The sequence below is a fragment of the Ascaphus truei genome, chromosome 9 (assembly GCF_040206685.1).
Source record: "Ascaphus truei isolate aAscTru1 chromosome 9, aAscTru1.hap1, whole genome shotgun sequence".
In the NCBI taxonomy this organism is placed as follows: Eukaryota; Metazoa; Chordata; class Amphibia; order Anura; family Ascaphidae; genus Ascaphus; species Ascaphus truei.
This window is the reverse complement of record NC_134491.1, coordinates 13,677,806-13,701,556: the sequence shown is the minus strand read 5'-3', so window position 1 is coordinate 13,701,556 and position 23,751 is coordinate 13,677,806. Positions and strand designations below refer to the sequence as shown.

Below are 23,751 nucleotides of genomic sequence, written 5' to 3'. Positions count from 1 at the left end.
TGAGCCGCAGAGATCTCTCCGTTCTATGCGCCTGCTGTCGGACGCACCTTGTGTGTACAGTACAACCCAGACACGCCGTGGAGCCAGAGGGACGGAGAAAATCCGGTTAACATCTTCCTGCCTGAGGGACTGATCGGAGCGCCGCCACTACAGGACCCAGAGTGGTCAAACTGTTTTACCTTCTCTGGGAGCTTGTGAGTTGTTTGCAGCTCACTGCTTATGTTATTTTAACTATAACATTGATCTGCACCATGCATATTCCTCTTTTCTCTTTTATACTATTGGAAAGTCCAGCCTAATTCTACCACCACCTCCAGCCTTTGGTCAGATTTATCTGAGACATGCTTGATTTGACCTACCCCATGTGAGTAGGCATTTGGAAGTTTGATTTATTTATGATCTTTGCTTCTAGCACGTCTGCACTATTGTATGCTTTGTACCTTTTTTTCCCATATACCACACAGTACCTTGCACTGGATTAGCCCTGTGTAATAAAAGAAAATGGTTATCTGGTGTCACAACTTAACCCATGTCAACAGGGCACAATATAAATGTCACAGAGCGTGCTGGATCATGCTCCAGAGAAGTCAGTGCCAATGACTGAGTCACCTGTGCTGAAGCAGGGATTTCCTTAAACTCTGACCTGTTAATGGCCACCCCTGTACTCAGTACGGATTTGCCCATTAGGCCCGGGCCTAGGGCGGCAAAATTTGGGGGTGGCAAAAATGTCCGCCCCCATATACTTTGTGCCGCGCTCTCGGGCCGTATCGGACGTAATGGGAAATAATTGTATCTGTTGCGCACAGCTTCTTACCTGCCGCCCTCCTCCTGAACCGGTGTCAAATGACGTCGCAGCATCAAATGATGTCACGTTACCATGGCAACGTGACGCCATGCGACGTCACGTTGGTGACGTCCGCAGCGTCATTTGACGTTGCGGTTCGGAAGGAGGGTGGCAGGTAAGGAGGCGGCCGCAACAGCTGTGCCTCGGGGCGGCGGATTTTGGAATCCGCCAGTGCCGGTACTAGAAGATGTTAGAAGTCCAGGAGTACTGTTTGGTTAATTTTGGCCTGTATTCCTTCACGCACAATCCTGCTGCCTCTCTCTCTCTCTCTCTCTGTCCTGGAACAGGATTACACATTTTCTGTCTCCCTTTGCAGTTTTGACTATTCCTGTCTCCCTTGGTCAGCTGCCTGTAATTCTCCTTCTTCCAGCAGCTAGCTGCATGTGTAAAGCAACGTTATTGCTACATTTGCCCTTCACACAGTTCTAGTTGGTTGCCCTGACAACCTTCCAATCCTCATAGATAGAAGAGTGGTTCAATCCTACTCCCCTGCCTTTATAGCAGTTACTTTGGTCCTTAGACCCTTCCTGCTTGTCACAGGAACATGTGCTTTTAGATCTAACTAGCTGGCTTAGTGAGTACATGCTTCCTCCATTACACCCCTGCAAGGCCATCCTTTTTTACCGTCCCCCCATACCAGAGCACCTTCACATAGAGAAGCACTCTCTCACCACACATTACCATCTGCAAGTACCCTTTATATTTGTTTTTGACTCCCCCATTAAAGTTGAAGAAAATAAAAGGACTCTGTGTGCTCTCAAAAGGAGATGAGTTAAACCACTGGACTCACTCACATCCCACATGTGATCCTGGTTCCAGAAGACTATCCCATCCATCTCCACTGCTCTATCCCATCCATTAATGGACGACCTCATGTTTTCATTGATCATTTACATTCCTTTCTTTCCCCCAACTTGCCCGTGTCCCTTCTTATTAATGAAACGCTTTATAAAAAAAAAAAAGTTAAGCTACAGAAAGGATAAGCAATAAATGTAACTATACTCAAATGAATATATGGGACTTATAACACAATGGTAATTTGATGCATATAGAAAATATGTGTGCAGAAGGGTTCTACAAAAACAGATTAACCCTCGTATCCATCAAATGAAGAAAACACAGCACAAGCATTTCTCAGACTGAAGATTTTATTCTGCAGTGAAACAAGGCAAAGGTATCCGCGCTTTTAAACTGCAAACGGTCACAGCATCATTACAATCAGGTTTTTAGCTTTCTAAAAATAGAGCAATTCATTAAAAAAAACAAAAAACACCCCTTTCTTCTAACCGAATACACCAGAAAGCATTTATAAATGTTTCAAAGGATTGTGCTCTGCGCTCAAGCACAGTACTGCTGCGTTTCAAACGATCCCTCAACCACTGGAGTTGCACAAAGACAGATGCGGTTCTCTTCTGTGTCTGCAAGTCGTGGGAGATTCTTGAACATATGACACTAAATCAACCAACAGGTGAAGCGGCTTGCTGAATATTATCCCCTCGCATGCTCAGTGTAGAGGCCTTGCGTTGAGTCCATGGCTTTTACAGCAGCAGGTAAAGGAAGATGAATACTCTGCTGTCTGTTAACCTCCAGCTATCACTAGGCTGCCTTTAAATGACCATAAGCCATCTCGTTACAGATGGAAACAAAGTTTAAATACAAAGCAGTGCCTGGCTGTCATTTTCTAGTTATTTGATATATTTTGTGGATACATTTTGTTACCTAGAACACCCAAACCAGGGGTGGCCAACCCCAGTCCTCAAGGGCCACCAACTGGTCCGGTTTTAAGGATATCCCTGCTTCAGCACAGGTAGCTCAATCAGTGGCTCACTCAGGATGACTGAGCAACCTGTGCTTACGCAGGGATATCCCCAATACCTGGCCTGTTTGTGGCCCTTGAGGACTGGAGTTGGCCACCCCTGACCTAAACCAAACTCAACAAACCACGTGACACAAGTGACCACAATGAAATTAGAAGTTGCTATTGCTCCGCTTATTTTCTCATATACATGAAGAGGTCCCAGTTATAAATAGCTTATTTAACCACATCCCGAGCCCCCAAAGCTTCACCCGATTGTCCAGCTCTGTTCAGACTGATTAGGGCCATAACGATATCCTGACCCACGTGGGTAATATGCCCCCAGACGTCACCACGGACCCTGCAGGATCTCCATGCGAGGACTGTACTACTGCTCCCTGCATTCCGTGTCTTCACCAGCTCGTGAGCCACACGTGGAAAGTGCATCTTCTTTGTGACGAGCTGGGACCGTGCGCTGCCAGGCGTTCTTCAGATCTCATCCCTAAAGACAAGAGACCATGGGCCATATTTATTAAACAGCCTTCTGCCACAAGACACCTACGGGCGCTGGAAGACGCGTTACAGCCCACGGTCTTTCAGTGCCGGAACTAGTAAATCTGGCCCATGATGAGGATGCATATTTAGTGATTGCGTCTCCAGTGGGAAGTGCCAGAACACTGTGAAACATTTGTCTTTGGATCAGCGTGGGATTTTCTGTTGGCAAAACATTCCAGAATCTTTTAACCCCTTTGCTGTCCGATAGGTCCTTCAGGCAGCCAAGTAGTTAATGCAGCATTTAAAGGGCTCTGTCTCCTTGTTGCAAAATAGTGCATCAGAAGTCAGTAATCAGCACAGGCACGCAGCTTTGCAGACCCCTCTGGTAGCAAAGGGGTTAATGCCCTTCAACCGACGAGATCACGTTAATATTGGCGTGCGAGCGCAGCGGTCCTTACCTCGGCCACTGCTTCTTCTTGTCGGTCAGCGGTACGTACATCACACCCATTAACTGAGTCTTCGTGATCTTCCCGTCGCTGGCCTTGTCGTACTGCTCCAGAACCTGACTCCCTCTCTCCGGGCCCACTGGCAAGACCAGCCTTCCTCCCGGCTTCAGCTCTTTCAGTAACTGCCAGACACAAAAACAGGGCTGCTTGTGTCGAAGGATAAATCAGTACTGTCTTCTGAAGCAGTGGGGCTCAACTCCAGTCCTCCAGACGCCCTCCCAGCACCCCCAACGAGTCACATTTTCAGGATATCCCAGCGTCAGCACAGGTGGCTCACTAATTGAGCCACCTGTGCTGAAGCAGCGATATCCTGAAAACGTGGCCTATTGGGGGGTCTTGAGGGACTGGAGTTGTCCACCCAGTGGTGTAGCTAGAAATGCGTGGGCCCCCGGGCACAACATTTCAGGGCCCCATTAATATTAATACGGACTGCAATTTTTTCTCCCTCCCCCAGATCTTCTCTCTCTCATATCTCCCCATCATCATATCTTCCTCTCCTCCTCCCCTTCCTACCAATACATAATAAAAAATACACTCCTCCAAAATACATAATAAATACACCCCCCTCCCCAATACATAATAAATACCCAGGCTTAGACTTAGTATGACTGAGCCACTAATTGAGCCAGCTGTGCTTAAGTAGGGATATCCTGAAAACCTGGCCTGTTTGAGGCCCTCGAGGACTGGAGTAGTGCAGGCCTGTTCTAGGAGGACTCACTCGGAGACAAGCGGGGGGAGATGCAGGTATGCTGCGGCAGCAGGCCCCAGAAGGTATTAAGGAATTAGTCAGTAGTGGCATAATCACTTGAGTCAGAGACAAGAGCAGGACTGCACGCGCACCCTCGCAGCAGCAGCAGGCACCGGAGGTTCCGGGTCACACTGCTAGAGCAGGACTGCACGCGCACTCTCGCAGCAGCAGCAGCAGCAGGCACCGGAGGTTCCGGGTCACACTGCTAGAGCAGGACTGCACGTGCACCCTCGCAGCAGCAGCAGGCACCGGAGGTTCCGGGTCACACTGCTAGAGCAGGACTGCACGCGCACTCTCGCAGCAGCAGCAGCAGCAGGCACCGGAGGTTCCGGGTCACACTGCTAGAGCAGGACTGCACGCGCACCCTCGCAGCAGCAGCAGGCACCGGAGGTTCTGGGTCACACTGCTAGAGCAGGACTGCACGCGCACCCTCGCAGCAGCAGCAGGCACCGGAGGTTCCGGGTCACACTGCTAGAGCAGGACTGCACGCGCACCCTCGCAGCAGCAGCAGGCACCGGAGGTTCTGGGTCACACTGCTAGAGCAGGACTGCACGCGCACCCTCGCAGCAGCAGGCACCGGAGGTTCCGGGTCACACTGCTAGAGCAGGACTGCACGCGCACTCTCACAGCAGCAGCAGGCACCGGAGGTTCTGGGTCACACTGCTAGAGCAGGACTGCATGCGCACCCACGCAGCAGCAGCAGGCACCGGAGGTTCCGGGTCACACTGCTAGAGCAGGACTGCACGCGCACTCTCGCAGCAGCAGCAGGCACCGGAGGTTCCGGGTCACACTGCTAGAGCAGGACTGCACGCGCACCCTCGCAGCAGCAGCAGGCACCGGAGGTTCCGGGTCACACTGCTAGAGCAGGACTGCACGCGCACCCTCGCAGCAGCAGCAGCAGGCACCGGAGGTTCCGGGTCACACTGCTAGAGCAGGACTGCACGCGCACCCTCGCAGCAGCAGCAGGCACCGGAGGTTCTGGGTCACACTGCTAGAGCAGGACTGCACGCGCACCCTCGCAGCAGCAGCAGGCACCGGAGGTTCCGGGTCACACTGCTAGAGCAGGACTGCACGCGCACCCTCGCAGCAGCAGCAGGCACCGAAGGTTCCGGGTCACACTGCTAGAGCAGGACTGCACGCGCACCCTCGCAGCAGCAGCAGGCACCGGAGGTTCTGGGTCACACTGCTAGAGCAGGACTGCACGCGCACCCTCGCAGCAGCAGCAGGCACCGGAGGTTCCGGGTCACACTGCTAGAGCAGGACTGCACGCGCACTCTCGCAGCAGCAGCAGGCACCGGAGGTTCCGGGTCACACTGCTAGAGCAGGACTGCACGCGCACCCTCGCAGCAGCAGCAGCAGCAGCAGCAGCAGCAGGCACCGGAGGTTCCGGGTCACACTGCTAGAGCAGGACTGCACGCGCACCCTCGCAGCAGCAGCAGGCACCGGAGGTTCCGGGTCACACTGCTAGAGCAGGACTGCACGCGCACCCTCGCAGCAGCAGCAGGCACCGGAGGTTCCGGGTCACACTGCTAGAGCAGGACTGCACGCGCACCCTCGCAGCAGCAGCAGACACCGGAGGTTCTGGGTCACACTGCTAGAGCAGGACTGCACGCGCACCCTCGCAGCAGCAGCAGGCACCGGAGGTTCCGGGTCACACTGCTAGAGCAGGACTGCACGCGCACTCTCGCAGCAGCAGCAGGCACCGGAGGTTCCGGGTCACACTGCTAGAGCAGGACTGCACGCGCACCCTCGCAGCAGCAGCAGGCACCGGAGGTTCCGGGTCACACTGCTAGAGCAGGACTGCACGCGCACCCTCGCAGCAGCAGCAGGCACCGGAGGTTCCGAGTCACACTGCTAGAGCAGGACCGCACGCGCACCCTCGCAGCAGCAGCAGGCACCGGAGGTTCCGGGTCACACTGCTAGAGCAGGACTGCACGCGCACCCTCGCAGCAGCAGCAGGCACCGAAGGTTCCGGGTCACACTGCTAGAGCAGGACTGCACGCGCACCCTCGCAGCAGCAGGCACCGGAGGTTCCGGGTCACACTGCTAGAGCAGGACTGCACGCGCACCCTCGCAGCAGCAGGCACCGGAGGTTCCGGGTCACACTGCTAGAGCAGGACTGCACGCGCACCCTCGCAGCAGCAGCAGGCACCGGAGGTTCCGGGTCACACTGCTAGAGCAGGACTGCATGCGCACTCTCGCAGCAGCAGCAGGCACCGGAGGTTCCTCGTCACACTGCTAGAGCAGGACTGCACGCGCACCCTCGCAGCAGCAGCAGGCACCGGAAGTTCCGGGTCACACTGCTAGAGCAGGACTGCACGCGCACCCTCGCAGCAGCAGCAGGCACCGGAGGTTCCGGGTCACACTGCTAGAGCAGGACTGCATGCGCACCCTCGCAGCAGCAGCAGGCACCGGAGGTTCCGGGTCACACTGCTAGAGCAGGACTGCATGCGCACTCTCGCAGCAGCAGCAGGCACCGGAGGTTCCGGGTCACACTGCTAGAGCAGGACTGCACGCGCACCCTCGCAGCAGCAGCAGGCACCGGAGGTTCCGGGTCACACTGCTAGAGCAGGACTGCACGCGCACCCTCGCAGCAGCAGCAGGCACCGGAGGTTCCGGGTCACACTGCTAGAGCAGGACTGCACGCGCACTCTCGCAGCAGCAGCAGGCACCGGAGGTTCCGGGTCACACTGCTAGAGCAGTACTGCACGCGCACCCTCGCAGCAGCAGCAGGCACCGGAGGTTCCGGGTCACACTGCTAGAGCAGGACTGCATGCGCACCCTCGCAGCAGCAGCAGGCACCGGAGGTTCCGGGTCACACTGCTAGAGCAGGACTGCACGCGCACTCTCGCAGCAGCAGCAGGCACCGGAGGTTCCGGGTCACACTGCTAGAGCAGGACTGCACGCGCACCCTCGCAGCAGCAGCAGGCACCGGAGGTTCCGGGTCACACTGCTAGAGCAGGACTGCACGCGCACCCTCGCAGCAGCATCAGGCACCGGAGGTTCCGGGTCACACTGCTAGAGCAGGACTGCACGCGCACCCTCGCAGCAGCAGGCACCGGAGGTTCCGGGTCACACTGCTAGAGCAGGACTGCACGCGCACCCTCGCAGCAGCAGCAGGCACCGGAGGTTCCGGGTCACACTGCTAGAGCAGGACTGCACGCGCACCCTCGCAGCAGCAGCAGGCACCGGAGGTTCCGGGTCACACTGCTAGAGCAGGACTGCACGCGCACCCTCGCAGCAGCAGCAGCAGGCACCGGAGGTTCCGGGTCACACTGCTAGAGCAGGACTGCACGCGCACTCTCGCAGCAGCAGCAGGCACCGGAGGTTCCGGGTCACACTGCTAGAGCAGGACTGCACGCGCACTCTCGCAGCAGCAGCAGGCACCGGAGGTTCCGGGTCACACTGCTAGAGCAGGACTGCACGCGCACCCTCGCAGCAGCAGCAGACACCGGAGGTTCTGGGTCACACTGCTAGAGCAGGACTGCACGCGCACCCTCGCAGCAGCAGCAGGCACCGGAGGTTCCGGGTCACACTGCTAGAGCAGGACTGCACGCGCACCCTCGCAGCAGACACCGGAGGTTCTGGGTCACACTGCTAGAGCAGGACTGCACGCGCACCCTCGCAGCAGCAGCAGGCACCGGAGGTTCTGGGTCACACTGCTAGAGCGCGCTCCTCCCCCGCCGTCCTCCTCTGACTCAAGTGATTATGCAATTACCGGCTAATACTTTGTTTAATACCTACTGGGGCCGCCGCCGCGACAGCAGCATACCATCTCCCCCCGCCTGCCTCTACGGCGGGACAGGGGGGTGGGGGAGGGCGGAGGAGCAGACCCCCGGGCTATACTACGCCCCTGTGTCCACCATGTTCTAAAGAATTAACTTGTGCATTTTTCTGCGTATTTTGGCAAGTGTGTTTTGAGTTCATCTGACCTTTTTTTGTTTGTTTGTTTATTTCTAGGTACCCTCCATATTTACAAATCCGGATTCTGATGACTAGGTGAATAGATCGCAATTCCAGGATGTGTAGCTTAACAGGAAAATAGCAGAGTGCATCTTGTCCCCCACATTCTCTATCTGCAATGGCTGCCGCTTTGATGTGTGCTGTTGGATGAACACCTGGACTACATCCCATCATCCAACATATAATGAAATAAACATATTATTAATGCATCAAGTGCTTTTTAATGAAGCCCCCTCCCCCCCCTTCTCTCCCAAAATGAAGTATAATTGCTTTTTTTGCTTATAAGAAAGCTGGAGCTTAACAGCAGCACAGCAAAATCTCCAGGGTCCCCTCCAATGCCAATATGTTACACTTTTTACCTTTGCCAGAGCGGGCACGGATAAAACAAAGATGGCTCTGAGGACACCCAATCAGAAGCTGCGATCTCATGATGATGTCTCGGCTTTCTATTGGCCGCCAGTGAGGCTGACCCATGTGGCTGGATGGTTTTTTTCCCCAGACAAGAATTCTTTTAAGGGGGATTTAAAAATGAAATATCTCAGGAACCAGGTGATCCCCGTAGCTGGGAATGCCTGGGGGACCCCTTGTTACAAATCAGGTATTAAATAGAATATATATATATCATGGTTTGCTGCTTTAAAAAGGAAACTGTAACAGGGAAGACATCTTGAAGTAAAACATCCGAATGGAACAGAATAACGCGCGGCACACTGCTACTAGACTGGGTGTGTTCATTGTGATACTGCTGATATGGCCAGCGACACCTTCATGGCTTACCTCTTGTGGCACTGTGGCAGCTGCTGCCCCCACGTGAATCGCATCATAAGGACCTTCTTTAGGGTAGCCGAGCCTGCCGTCCCCCACTGTGGAAACACATCAGAGGGGCACAATCTCACGGGACAATCAGGTTACAGATTATTATTTCATTATCAGGTGTCAATTAATTCCACAGCGCAGCCCCATGGATAAGGAAGTTGGTTCATTAAGAAATTAGCTAATCTGAGCCACTGAGCATACCGCAAGTGTAAATATAAAGCACCAGATAGCATGGGTTTTACACACAGTATGTGGGTTCAATTTTTGTACAGTATGTGGGTTCAATTCCTGCTGGGGCCAGTTGCTTCATCAGCTGGTATTGTATTGTATGTCTTTATTTATATAGCGGCATTAATGTACATCGCGCTTCACAGCAGTAATACACGTGGTAATCAAATAAATAACAGATAATATAAATAACAGATCATGGGAATAAGTGCTTTAGACATTAAGGAAGAGGAGTCCCTGCTCCGAGGAGCTTACAGTCTAATTGGTAGGTAGGGAGAACGTACAGAGACAGTAGGCGGTAGTTCTGGTAAGTGCATCTGCAGGGGGCCAAGCTTTATGTATCATGTGTCCAGGCTGATCCACAGTGCTACTCGTATACTTCTTTAAGCAAATGTGTCTTAAGGTGGGTCTTAAAGGTGGATAGAGAGGGTGCTAGTTGAGTATTGAGGGGAAGGGCATTCCAGAGGTGAGGGGCAGTCAATGAAAAAGGTTTAAGGCGGGAGAGGGCTTTAGATACAAAGGGGGTAGAAAGAAGACATCCTTGAGCAGAACGCAAGAGTCGGGATGGTGCATAGCGAGAAATTAGGGCTGAGATGTAAGGAGGGGCAGAAGAGTGTAAAGCTTTATAAGTGAGGAGAAGAATGGAGTGTGAGATGCGGGATTTGATCGGAAGCCAGGAGAGAGATTTCATGAGGGGAGACGAGGAGACAGATCTAGGAAAGAGTAGAGTGATTCTGACAGCAGCGTTTAGGATAGATTGTAGGGGAGACAGGTGAGAGGTAGGAAGGCCGGACAGCAGGAGGTTACAGTAATCAAGACGGGAGAGAATGAGGGACTGAGTCAGAGTTTTAGCAGTCGAGCAACAGAGGAAAGGGCGTATCTTTCTGGTGACCCCTAAACATGTTTTTACTGGTCAAGTGCCCAAAAGTATGATGCACTCACCCAGAAGCTTGATACGGCCAGAGCTGATCAGGGTAGGGTCGTCCTGCTGGATGTTTTGCATGGACTCTTGGACAAGTTGATCAATGTGTTCAATACCAATGACCTTTCCAGTGAGTCCGACCTGAGGAGAGACCAGAGGCTGAGCAACATCAGCAGGCCCAGGAAACCGCTCCTGTGTCTGGCACAGCAGGGTGTGAAATCATTTAGTCTTAAAATCAGTTATTTTTGTTTTCAAAACCTACGTGCTGTTTTTGACCGAGATACGTACCGGTGAAGTTACAGGTATTATTTCCTGGTTTTTTTTTACAGAGGATTTAAATGGCCAACCAATAGGAAGCCTCAACAGATGCTGTTGAAGCTTTCTATTGGTCAGAGAATTTTGTTTCCCCAGAGGGAGATTCAAACCTGGTAACTTCACCGGTAACGATCTCGGGAACAAGACCCTGTACAAAAAATGGGGACTAAAAAAAACCAAGGAGGAGGAACTGCTCATTTTAAGCTTCTTCCAACTAACATAGGCAGAAGGAAAAATGTCACTTCAGACCTGGAGAAATCTCATTGATACAGAGAAGGGAAACAATGGCTTTTACAGACACAAACTTCAATATATAGAGTGCAGTGAAACTCCTCCCCTAACTCTTCCCATTACTGCTCCTATAACCGCCCCCTGTAACTCCTCCCCTAACTCTTCCCATTACTGCTCCTATAACCGCTCCCCTAACTCTTCCCATTACTGCTCCTATAACCGCCCCCTGTAACTCCTCCCCTAACTCTTCCCATTACTGCTCCTATAACCGCCCCCTGTAACTCCTCCCCTAACTCTTCCCATTACTGCTCCTATAACCGCCCCCTGTAACTCCTCCCCTAACTCTTCCCATTACTGCTCCTATAACCGCCCCCTGTAACTCCTCCCCTAACTCTTCCCATTACTGCTCCTATAACCGCCCCCTGTAACTCCTCCCCTAACTCTTCCCATTACTGCTCCTATAACCGCCCCCTGTAACTCCTCCCCTAACTCTTCCCATTACTGCTCCTATAACCGCCCCCTGTAACTCCTCCCCTAACTCTTCCCATTACTGCTCCTATAACCGCCCCCTGTAACTCCTCCCCTAACTCTTCCCATTACTGCTCCTATAACCGCCCCCTGTAACTCCTCCCCTAACTCTTCCCATTACTGCTCCTATAACCGCTCCCTGTAACTCCTCCCCTAACTCTTCCCATTACTGCTCCTATAACCGCCCCCTGTAACTCCTCCCCTAACTCTTCCCATTACTGCTCCTATAACCGCCCCCTGTAACTCCTCCCCTAACTCTTCCCATTACTGCTCCTATAACCGCCCCCTGTAACTCCTCCCCTAACTCTTCCCATTACTGCTCCTATAACCGCCCCCTGTAACTCCTCCCCTAACTCTTCCCATTACTGCTCCTATAACCGCCCCCTGTAACTCCTCCCCTAACTCTTCCCATTACTGCTCCTATAACCGCCCCCTGTAACTCCTCCCCTAACTCTTCCCATTACTGCTCCTATAACCGCCCCCTGTAACTCCTCCCCTAACTCTTCCCATTACTGCTCCTATAACCGCCCCCTGTAACTCCTCCCCTAACTCTTCCCATTACTGCTCCTATAACCGCCCCCTGTAACTCCTCCCCTAACTCTTCCCATTACTGCTCCTATAACCGCTCCCTGTAACTCCTCCCCTAACTCTTCCCATTACTGCTCCTATAACCGCCCCCTGTAACTCCTCCCCTAACTCTTCCCATTACTGCTCCTATAACCGCCCCCTGTAACTCCTCCCCTAACTCTTCCCATTACTGCTCCTATAACCGCCCCCTGTAACTCCTCCCCTAACTCTTCCCATTACTGCTCCTATAACCGCCCCCTGTAACTCCTCCCCTAACTCTTCCCATTACTGCTCCTATAACCGCCCCCTGTAACTCCTCCCCTAACTCTTCCCATTACTGCTCCTATAACCGCCCCCTGTAACTCCTCCCCTAACTCTTCCCATTACTGCTCCTATAACCGCCCCCTGTAACTCCTCCCCTAACTCTTCCCATTACTGCTCCTATAACCGCCCCCTGTAACTCCTCCCCTAACTCTTCCCATTACTGCTCCTATAACCGCCCCCTGTAACTCCTCCCCTAACTCTTCCCATTACTGCTCCTATAACCGCCCCCTGTAACTCCTCCCCTAACTCTTCCCATTACTGCTCCTATAACCGCTCCCTGTAACTCCTCCCCTAACTCTTCCCATTACTGCTCCTATAACCGCCCCCTGTAACTCCTCCCCTAACTCTTCCCATTACTGCTCCTATAACCGCCCCCTGTAACTCCTCCCCTAACTCTTCCCATTACTGCTCCTATAACCGCCCCCTGTAACTCCTCCCCTAACTCTTCCCATTACTGCTCCTATAACCGCCCCCTGTAACTCCTCCCCTAACTCTTCCCATTACTGCTCCTATAACCGCCCCCTGTAACTCCTCCCCTAACTCTTCCCATTACTGCTCCTATAACCGCTCCCTGTAACTCCTCCCCTAACTCTTCCCATTACTGCTCCTATAACCGCCCCCTGTAACTCCTCCCCTAACTCTTCCCATTACTGCTCCTATAACCGCCCCCTGTAACTCCTCCCCTAACTCTTCCCATTACTGCTCCTATAACCGCCCCCTGTAACTCCTCCCCTAACTCTTCCCATTACTGCTCCTATAACCGCCCCCTGTAACTCCTCCCCTAACTCTTCCCATTACTGCTTCTATAACCGCTCCCTGTAACTCCTCCCCTAACTCTTCCCATTACTGCTCCTATAACCGCCCCCTGTAACTCCTCCCCTAACTCTTCCCATTACTGCTCCTATAACCGCCTCCTGTAACTCCTCCCCTAACTCTTCCCATTACTGCTCCTATAACCGCCCCCTGTAACTCCTCCCCTAACTCTTCCCATTACTGCTCCTATAACCGCCCCCTGTAACTCCTCCCCTAACTCTTCCCATTACTGCTCCTATAACCGCTCCCTGTAACTCCTCCCCTAACTCTTCCCATTACTGCTCCTATAACCGCCCCCTGTAACTCCTCCCCTAACTCTTCCCATTACTGCTCCTATAACCGCCCCCTGTAACTCCTCCCCTAACTCTTCCCATTACTGCTCCTATAACCGCCCCCTGTAACTCCTCCCCTAACTCTTCCCATTACTGCTCCTATAACCGCCCCCTGTAACTCCTCCCCTAACTCTTCCCATTACTGCTCCTATAACCGCCCCCTGTAACTCCTCCCCTAACTCTTCCCATTACTGCTCCTATAACCGCCCCCTGTAACTCCTCCCCTAACTCTTCCCATTACTGCTCCTATAACCGCCCCCTGTAACTCCTCCACAAACTGCTCCTATAACTGTCCCCACAATCTTTCACTAAACAGGAGCAAAGTTTGACAAAAAACACCGTAATAAAAAAATCGATGAAAACAGGCACTGCATGAGACTGACACTCTGTGCAGCATCTTAATCAAAACGCTCATTTGCGAACCCTAATTTATACCCCCCATGGCTCCCAATTGTTCCCAGGCTCAAGAAGATAAAGTGACTTACTCAGCACCACAGCGCTGCACCCTTGTACTAGTACCTACCTCAAAGACCAGTCCTTAACTGTAAAGCTACTCCCCTTGGAGTTAAACGTAAAGCACGCAGATAGTGACAGCACAAGAAGGAGTGCAATGCGAGGGCTTGTGTGTGTGTGTTATAGGTTTTGCTGACCATTCGGGCAAAGCAGGCAGTGAGGTATCCGCTCCCGGAGCCGACATCCAGGGCCCTGGCTCCTTCTGTGAGCTTGTCTTCCAGCAGCTCCAGAGCGTGCGCGTGCTGCGAGAGAAGCCAGCGGGAGACATCAGCCAACGCACCTCGTAAAACACACGCCGCAAGTCACACGAGCGCCTTCTTTAACGGAGAACATATCCAACATTCACACCAGTGGTCGCCATGCGATGGTGCAAAGGTCGGGCCGCCAATGGGTTACCGCGGACCTGGGACACGAGAGCCCTGCCACCGTTAAGAGCGTTAAGAGAACCACTAATTTTTACAAAAACAGGCAGGAAGGCGGGCACTGCAAGCTGGTATATCGGTTAGATCGGCATCGTGCGGCTCATACATAGTGAGTCTTTCGGAGCAGACTGTTCCCTTCTCCTCCACCCAACCTGTATTATTGGTCCACTACTCAGAAGCGGCTCACAACTCAAGGTTTATTTTGAAACGCTTACAAAAAGCTCCTGGATTGACACAGAATTGACTTCTGATGGATCCCATATAGCAACGTTGCTTTTGCCTTTGATCTAGAGCTCCGGTTCCGGGATCATCTCCCATACCCTCCCATACCCTAGCATACCACTACTTTTGGTTTTAATGACAAACTTATGAGTCCAGTTTAATTCTAAATAAATAATCGGACTGGTTTCAGGAGAGGCCCTCTCTCCCTTTCTACTTTCTAAGCACCGATATTGTACAGATCCGTCTAAAGAAGGGCGAGAGTGGCTTTTCCACAATGGTATGGAAATGCAGAATCTTTATTCAGGAACCGGACCAATACTTTCTCAAGCCACTTGGACCACTGAATAAAATAAAAACATGGGGGCGTCGGTGGGTAGGGCGTTTTTGCGTTCTATTTTTCACTTGCGGAAGTCATCTCTCTTTTTTTTTGCATTTTCCAACCCTGTTTTTCTGTTTAAAATCGGATGCCCATTTCAGGAGATATAAACGGTTGAAATTGTAAAGGTAAAAATGCAGCTCTCCCCAAAGCCCAGTGCAGTGTAAAGGTTACCATGGTAACCTCAGACGCTAGTGATAAAATGAAAAAATATTAAAAAATTTGATTTTTGTCAAGAGTAGGCCATGTATATGGGGGGGGGGGGGGGCTGAGGAGGAGAGATACTAACATTATATAGGTTCTAAGTTATATTGTTTCTGGGGGTCTCCAGCAAATCGGCCCTACCTAAATGTAACTTAAACTGACGTCACATGGGAATAAAAATGGAGCTCACCATATGGGGCGCGCTGATCGTAGCCTTGTATCCTAAGGATGAGAAATAAACACGTTAAAAAAAGGACATTCGCCCCAAACCAGGGGGTGGCCAACTGTGGTCCTCAAGGGCCACCAACAGGTCAGCTTTTCAGGATATCCCTGCTTCAGCACCGGTGGCTCAATCAGTGGCTCAGTCGAAGACTGCATCACCTGTGCTGAAGCAGGGAAATCCTGACCTGTTGGGGGTGATCGTGAGGACCCATGAATTAGCCTATTAAATATGCTGCTGACCTTAGTTCACTTCTGTCCTAGGCAGGACGGACTCTTAAAGCACGAGGTATTAGAAAATACGCTCCCAAACTGTACCTACGTAATCCCAGATCCAAGGCTGAGCCTCACAGCGCTTTTACCCTTATTCGTATGGACTAGGAGCCGAGGCGTGCTACAGCTTCGCACACGCTTGTGGGGTTGGGCCTTAGAAAATAACCCCCATTGGTCGAGGCTCGGAACCTTCAGCTAATAGACGGCAGCGGGAAAGAGACGCCCGAGCAATGATCAGCGGGTTAAAGGGCATTGCTCTCCACTTCCCTTTAACGTATAAGTACATACAAATAGCTCCGGAAATACACTTGTTTTAGAGGTAAAATGAGGTTTGCGTATAATAAAAGGCAAACAAAGAAATGTAAGGCGCTAATGTGTGGTATCTACAGAATTATTTTATCTGAGTGAATAATTGAATCAAAAAAGTATAGATTGAATTAAAGCAACGAACCTTGTGAGGTGAGCGACTCGCTATTGAAGTTCTGCAGCCGGGGTGGCAGGGGTCCCTAACCCCCTGAAAAGGGGTACGATAGATAGGAAAATACCGTGGCGCATAAGCCTGGGTATCTGGCAGTGGTGTTATATTACTTAGCAAATTAGGTAAACCGACGTTCCCGAGGACAAAGCATGTGAATCTAAGATATATATATAAAAATATATATTAATTGTATGTATGTCTTTTTTTACATAGCACCATTAGTGTACATAGCGCTTCACAGCAGTAATACACGTGACATAATCATATAAATACCAAATAATACAAATAACTCATAATGGGAATAAGTGCTTCAGACATAAAAGTAACATTAAGGAAGAGGAGTCCCTGCTCCGAGGAGCTTACAGTCTAATTGGTAGGTAGGGAGAACGTACAGAGACAGTAGGAGGGAGTTCTGGTAAGTTCTGCAGGGGGCCAAGCTTTATGTATTGTGTGTCCAGGATTATCCACAGTGCTATTCATATGCTTCTTTAAGCAAGTGTGTCTTAAGGTGGGTCTTAAAGGTGGATGGAGAAGGTGCTAGTCCTTTATTAAAATACAATTTAATTAAAATAATAATATAACAAAATATCAAACAATTGGGTACACGGTGAGGGTGTTCTATATAATTCCAAAGCTGATGTTACCTTTAATCACATCACATCACAGCAATGATTTTAATCACATCGCTGCAAACACAGAGGTTATTAATCCTCTCTTACTTTTAGACTGGTTTTTTTTCTACCTACAGGCCTAAATGCATAATCCAATATTAATTCTGCACATAAGGATTTCATCTTCAATATTGGAATTGACATAATTTGCATTTTGAGAAAATATTCTCTGTGGATAGACTTTTTTCCAGTTACAGCCTCATACAGTATCGAGGTTTTCTGGACTTTAGTTAGACACAGGATATTACAATCCTATTCAATTGCCTTAAGTCTATTGATTAAGCTTAATCAAGGTTCAGGTGTACACAATTGTTTGATATTTTGTTATATTATATATTTTATTTAAATTGTATTTTAATAAATGAAAATATTTTTTTTATATATCTAAGATTCACATGCTTTGTCCTCGTGAACCTCGGTTCACCTAATTTGCGAAGTAATATAACACCACTGCCAGATACCCAGGTTCATGCGCCAGGGTTTTTCCCTATCTATCGTATAATAAAATGCAGGTCACGTTGCCTTTTTTACCTTGGAAGCCCCAGTATCCCCCACTGACAGAGGAACTAAAGTGTTCTGTACCAATACGCATGTGCCCACTGTTGGAAGGATCTGTGGGAGCCGCCATTTCTTTGGGCCGTACTGCCTTCGGATTTCTTACCTATACTTTGGGGGGAGTCCATGTATGAAAAGTGCTTGATGTAATGTGCTCTGTCTGTAGCCAGCAGCACCTCATATACCCGCTGCGATCTGACCACTCCGTTCTCTGTGAGCAAACAAAAGAGAAACCGGTAAAGGGTCCGCATGACATGTTTAAAAAGGTACAATGCAGTAGATCAGTAGATCCCACATCAGAAAAGTATAAGAATTGTAAAATACTTTTTCAACTTAACCTTTTCATCATCTACACAAGCTGTGGAGAGTTTTTACAATCTTTATTTAATGTCTTTTGATGACAAGACTGTCACAGGCAAATTGTTCTCTGTTTGCACAGGAAATATGAAGCCAGACAGATAAACAGTACTCATTTCCCCATGATACAGATAAGAAAAACAGTTACTTTTTGTAAGGGAGCAAATGACACTAATAAGTCATTTCAAGTATTTATTTTTTTGACCCGTTAAATATGACAACTTGTACGTCTAGTTTACAGATTGCAAAGTTTAAAGAAAAAGTCCAATACAGGGGCTGCCAACTTCAGTCCCCAAGGGCCATCAACAGGTCCCAGCTTCAGCACAGCAAAGACTGCACCACCTGTGCTGAAGCAGGAATATCCTGAAGGTGGCCCTTGAGGACTAGAGTTGCCCACCTCTGGGTTAAGTGGTGCCCTTGACTCACTGCGGAGATTGTTAATAAGGTCAGCATGGGTTTTCCCACTGGAAGTCCAGGCCATGGTTCTGGTGAGCAGGAATCCGAAAGGTACAGCAAGAGTCGCCAGTCGCATGAGACAGATCATCTCACAGAGCCGACGGGCTCTCCCCCAGCCTGCCCTGTCAGTCAGGGAGAGATGGGAGCAGCATCATGTTACAGCACACTCATCAGATACAACACCACTATAGAACAGAAGCATATGCAACACAGCCGGATAAGATGTGCTACATTTTCCCCGAAGTTCATAAACCAGGCGAAATGTGCCTTTTATTTCTCAGAAAGCGCACGGAAATCAGCAAGCATCACCCAAAAAATACATCGTTAAGCATCAAAACTTATTGTACCAGGTGACGTGGCCTGAAGGTGCTGCCATTTACTTGCTAACTTCGGGCGAAAAGTGGGGACATTCGGGCAAACCTGTTGAAAATTGTGATCAATGTGAACTTGAGAAACAAAATGTAGCACTGCAAATTTGAAGACACTCGCTTATCCCTACACCTGGGATACCAATCGAATAGGGAGCGTCATGGGGCGTCCTAAACTTGCAGGTTCCAATTCCAGCGGGTCAGAGTAGCATTGCCGGCAGATCAGAACCAGATTCTTGGCTATTTCCATACATGTATTTGGGATATCTTAGTGCAGGTTTTTTTTTCCGGAATCAACAATAAAATCCATATAGTGTTTATAGAATTATTAGGAATAGGCCTAAAATACGAACAGAGCTGAAATATTAACTGATTAATGCTTTTTTTTAAAATTGCATTTCCTTAGTGAAAACGTAATTATTTATTGTAGTTCATATATTGTTTGCAGTTCAGGTTAGGGTGGCCAGGGGGCTTCTCCAGAAATACTGGACACACTGATGAAAGGTGCGACGCGCTCGAGACACACACACACACACACACACACACACACACACACACACACACACCTCTCATGCTGAAGGACGTCAGATGGAGACTGGTAGAGATTTTTACGGACAACTGAAGAGGTTACAAAGGGAAGTCATGTGCCGATTGGGGGGGGGGGACTACAGGGCACATATGTAAACCAGGGGTGCTCAACTCCAGACCATAAGCCCCCTCCCAACAGGTCAGGTTTTCAGGATATCCCAGCTTCAGCACAAGGTGGCTAAATCAGAGGCTCAGTCGAAACAGGACTCAAACAGAGACTCAGTCAAAAGACTGAGCCTCTGTTTGAGCCACCTGTGCTGAAGCAGGGAGTGATTGAGCCACCTGTGCTGAAGCAGGGATATCCAGAAAAGCTGACCTGTTGGGGGGGAGGGGCTTGAGGACTGGAGTTGAGCCCCCCCCCCCGTGTTAAACACCTCTAGCACTAGACATACCTGCAAAACATGTGAAGGTGAACTCATTGTAATCCCTGCAGCACTGGAGAGGTTACAAATGGTTATTGCAGGGCAGTGTCTTCAAGTTGAATGGACCAACGAGCAGAGAATCTGCTTTGATCTAATATTCAGTTTGTAATCTGATCCCGTTCCGTGGACAGGACATGTAAAGACCAGTTTGGGATAGTCCACACAACCCTGTCCGCATGTATCCTTGATTTCTAACTTGACCAATACAAGGCTCATATTGGGTGGCCTTCAGATGGGTTGCATGATTCAGAGCTAATGTGACAAGATTCATATATCGAGCAAGCCATTCAGTGCACTGACTCCGGTGGCTATTAGCTACATTTCTCTGAATCTTGGCATCTTTTGGTTTATTGTTACAACAAAAAACCTGATCTTGTGCCTTTGCCTCAAAGATGATGTGAGAATGAGACCATTAAGCGTGATGGTTGATCTTGCAGAGGTCCCCAAAGGGGGAACCACGATCCCTCAGAACATGCCACTGTTATATACGCTGGGACACATATGTATGATATGTGCATAACATTTTTGTGGAATAAGCGCAAAGCCAATGGCGTGCGACTTCGTGAGGAAAAATGCATGATACCAGGAGAACATGTCCATATTTTCCATATGAGCTGAGGGTGATTCCGTAGGGATGCTGTTGGATTTTAATAGAACATACCAATATTTCGTCTGGTATGAGTGTGAACATATCTTCTCCATGTAGGGTGTGTGTAACTCCATTGGATAATGTCCATCTTGCACATGGAATGTGCTGATGCCTCAGTTGTACTATAACCATTCCTCACATGGAACACGCATGGGATTTTATTGGAACATGTTCACCTTTTCCGTGGGACATAGGGGACATGGGTTTTAGCTGCTGTGGAGTGTATTGACGTACCCCTTAAGTGTATGACTCATAAAATTCAACTATAGATCACCTTATGATAGCCATGGGAGCAACTTCAACTGGAAAATCACATACAAATCAAACCATCCCAAACATCTGCTGCAGAACAGCTCAAGAGATAATGTCTTGCCTCTTTACTAAGAAATATTCTCAGATTACACAGGGGAATCTGCTCGAGAACAAGCCCTGGATTTCTCTGCACCCGCTATTCAACAGGGTTATCTCATTTTGAAATACAATGCCAGCCGCACTAAGAACTTTATTACTTGTTATGCCGGGTGACCTTTTACTAGGTATAAAAAAAATGCCGAAAATGTCATTTATTTCACCTGCACAGATTATTAGCACTTATTGGTCTGAGATTTATCTTTTTATGACAGATTAACAGTAAACAAGATCATCGTATTATTCACTTCTCACCAGTAGGGTTTTGTTAGAACTACTTTCTACACTATATAGAAGGTAAAGAAGGGTGGATGAGAACAGGGGACTGAAGGCAGCACTACTTCCAAATTGATAACAAAACCACCCCCAAACCTATCAAATACAGGTGGTGCTCCCTAGAGTAAGTAATATATAAAACCCAAAAAGAAAGTCAATCTTGAAAGACAGGAGTCACAGAAACTCCATGACGGGGCACTCAGGGCAGGTAGGAAAAATACAAAATGTATTAAATATGCAATCACTGGTCAAACAAACCAGACAAAGATAATAAAAATGCTAAATACTAAAAAACATATATAAGTAGACTGTCTCCAAAGTACTAAAGTCAGAAAACAGTAATGTCAGCAAAAACGTGTGGTACGGTACCAAGAAGTATCGCATAATAGTACAGCACCCACTAGACAGAAAAAGTACCCCAGAAGGTGCAACAGCTGTCACCCAGACCCTCTAAAACGGGGCATTTCTGTTAGGTCAATTGTTCGCCTCAAACGAAATTGCTCCAGTACAATTATTTTTAACAAATCGAGCCAAAGAATTAGAGATACTATTCAGAGACAGGGGATACAGTAGACGTTGCTTCAAGAGAGCCATCTACAGAGCCAACCATAGCAATAGAGAGAATTTGCTTATCCCTAAACCTAAAATCTCTAATATTGGTTCCCCTGTACCAGTAAGGTTTATATCCATCTTTAATTAACACTGGGAGGGTATTAGAGCTGTTATCCAGCGTCATTGGGGGATTTTACAAAGTGAAAGAAGTCTGGCAAATCTTATTGGACCGAGGGGGATGCTGACAGCCCGAAGGGTCACAAATTTGCGAGACCAACTCGTTCATAGCCACTTTAATAAAATAGTGGCTACGACAAATCCCTTAAACGGTACGTTTCCCTGTGGAAATTGTAAATGCTGCGGGTTCATCTCTAAACAAGACATTCATGAGCAGCAGCAGCAGCACCAGAGAGTTCAAAGTGAGGGAATTTTTCAATTGCCATACAAAAGGGGTTAATATATGCACCATCTTGTCCATGCAATTTGCTATAGGTAGGCTTGACCTATAAGGAGCTCAAAGTACGTATTCTCGACCACGCCTGTAATATCCCTAATGCCAACAAAGATCTAGCACGGGCTAGAAAATTAACTAGTGTCGCGAGGCATTTCACTTAAAGCACGTGGGTTCAACGAGAGGCCTGCTGGCTTGGGGGATAGAAAAAGTATCTTTGGACAATAGAGGTCATTTGGAAGTCGAGTTGTTACGTCATGAGAGTAGATGGATTTTCAATTTATACTATGTGGCTCCCAAGGGCCTTAATGAGGATCTCAACTTCTCATCATTTATATGACTAAACCATTTAGTGTGTGACTATCTCCCCATATACAATAGGAGATAGGTTCATACACGTATGGATTTTGTTACTTTTCAAACATGTTCATGCTATTAATGTTTCTGTTTTTCTCTCTCATGTGTGCCTGTCATTTCCTGACTGAGTGACGTCATGTGTTCAGGATATAAAGTCAATCAATGGTTGATGAGCTGACAGGCCCCTGGGGGACCACCATGTTGGGTGTCTTCATTGACAGTCTCCTGCTTCAGCAAGTCAGCGATGTTCCGGTCGAGCTGCGTGTGGGCTGTGCTGTGTTTGTGCCGGGGAGCCTGCGTGTGGGCTGGGCTGTGTTTGTGCCGGGGAGCCTGCGTGTGGGCTGGGCTGTGTTTGTGCCGGGGAGCCTGCGTGTGGGCTGGGCTGTGTTTGTGCCGGGGAGCCTGCGTGTGGGCTGGGCTGTGCTGTGTTTGTGCCGGGGAGCCTGCGTGTGGGCTGGGCTGTGTTTGTGCCGGGGAGCCTGCGTGTGGGCTGTGTTTGTGCCGGGGAGCCTGCGTGTGGGCTGGGCTGTGCTGTGTTTGTGCCGGGGAGCCTGCGTGTGGGCTGGGCTGTGTTTGTGCCGGGGAGCCTGCGTGTGGGCTGGGCTGTGCTGTGTTTGTGCCGGGGAGCCTGCGTGTGGGCTGGGCTGTGTTTGTGCCGGGGAGCCTGCGTGTGGGCTGGGCTGTGTTTGTGCCGGGGAGCCTGCGTGTGGGCTGGGCTGTGTTTGTGCCGGGGAGCCTGCGTGTGGGCTGGGCTGTGCTGTGTTTGTGCCGGGGAGCCTGCGTGTGGGCTGGGCTGTGTTTGTGCCGGGGAGCCTGCGTGTGGGCTGTGTTTGTGCCGGGGAGCCTGCGTGTGGGCTGGGCTGTGCTGTGTTTGTGCCGGGGAGCCTGCGTGTGGGCTGGGCTGTGCTGTGTTTGTGCCGGGGAGCCTGCGTGTGGGCTGGGCTGTGCTGTGTTTGTGCCGGGGAGCCTGCGTGTGGGCTGTGCTGTGTTTGTGCCGGGGAGCCTGCGTGTGGGCTGGGCTGTGCTGTGTTTGTGCCGGGGAGCCTGCGTGTGGGCTGGGCTGTGCTGTGTTTGTGCCGGGGAGCCTGCGTGTGGGCTGGGCTGTGTTTGTGCCGGGGAGCCTGCGTGTGGGCTGGGCTGTGTTTGTGCCGGGGAGCCTGCGTGTGGGCTGGGCTGTGCTGTGTTTGTGCCGGGGAGCCTGCGTGTGGGCTGGGCTGTGTTGTGTTTGTGCCGGGGAGCCTGCGTGTGGGCTGGGCTGTGCTGTGTTTGTGCCGGGGAGCCTGCGTGTGGGCTGGGCTGTGTTTGTGCCGGGGAGCCTGCGTGTGGGCTGGGCTGTGTTTGTGCCGGGGAGCCTGCGTGTGGGCTGGGCTGTGCTGTGTTTGTGCCGGGGAGCCTGCGTGTGGGCTGGGCTGTGTTTGTGCCGGGGAGCCTGCGTGTGGGCTGTGTTTGTGCCGGGGAGCCTGCGTGTGGGCTGGGCTGTGCTGTGTTTGTGCCGGGGAGCCTGCGT

At 50.2% G+C, this 23,751-nt stretch overlaps 1 protein-coding gene across 7 annotated transcripts in view; it reads right to left on the bottom strand.

Annotated features, from left to right (window-relative positions):
* Positions 1–1,974: 1,974 nt before the first annotated feature.
* Positions 1,975–23,751, bottom strand: part of LOC142502433 (protein-L-isoaspartate(D-aspartate) O-methyltransferase-like) — a 29,743-nt gene continuing 7,966 nt past the window's right edge. For 5 of the 7 annotated variants that reach the window (XM_075613407.1, XM_075613408.1, XM_075613413.1 and 2 more), the window contains exons 2-9: positions 18,144–18,295; positions 17,467–17,571; positions 15,355–15,386; positions 14,078–14,182; positions 10,338–10,458; positions 9,129–9,214; positions 3,593–3,762; positions 1,975–3,141 (exon numbers count right to left, since the gene is read on the bottom strand). In XM_075613407.1, the coding sequence (XP_075469522.1) occupies positions 3,129–3,141; positions 3,593–3,762; positions 9,129–9,214; positions 10,338–10,458; positions 14,078–14,182; positions 15,355–15,386; positions 17,467–17,571; positions 18,144–18,295 (784 nt within the window). In that variant the 3' untranslated portion in view covers positions 1,975–3,128. Of the gene's footprint in view, positions 3,142–3,592; positions 3,763–9,128; positions 9,215–10,337; positions 10,459–14,077; positions 14,183–15,354; positions 15,387–17,466; positions 17,572–18,143; positions 18,296–18,520; positions 18,565–19,521; positions 19,902–23,751 lie in introns of those variants that run through there. The other 2 variants (XM_075613412.1, XM_075613411.1) reach the window with 2 other exon arrangements.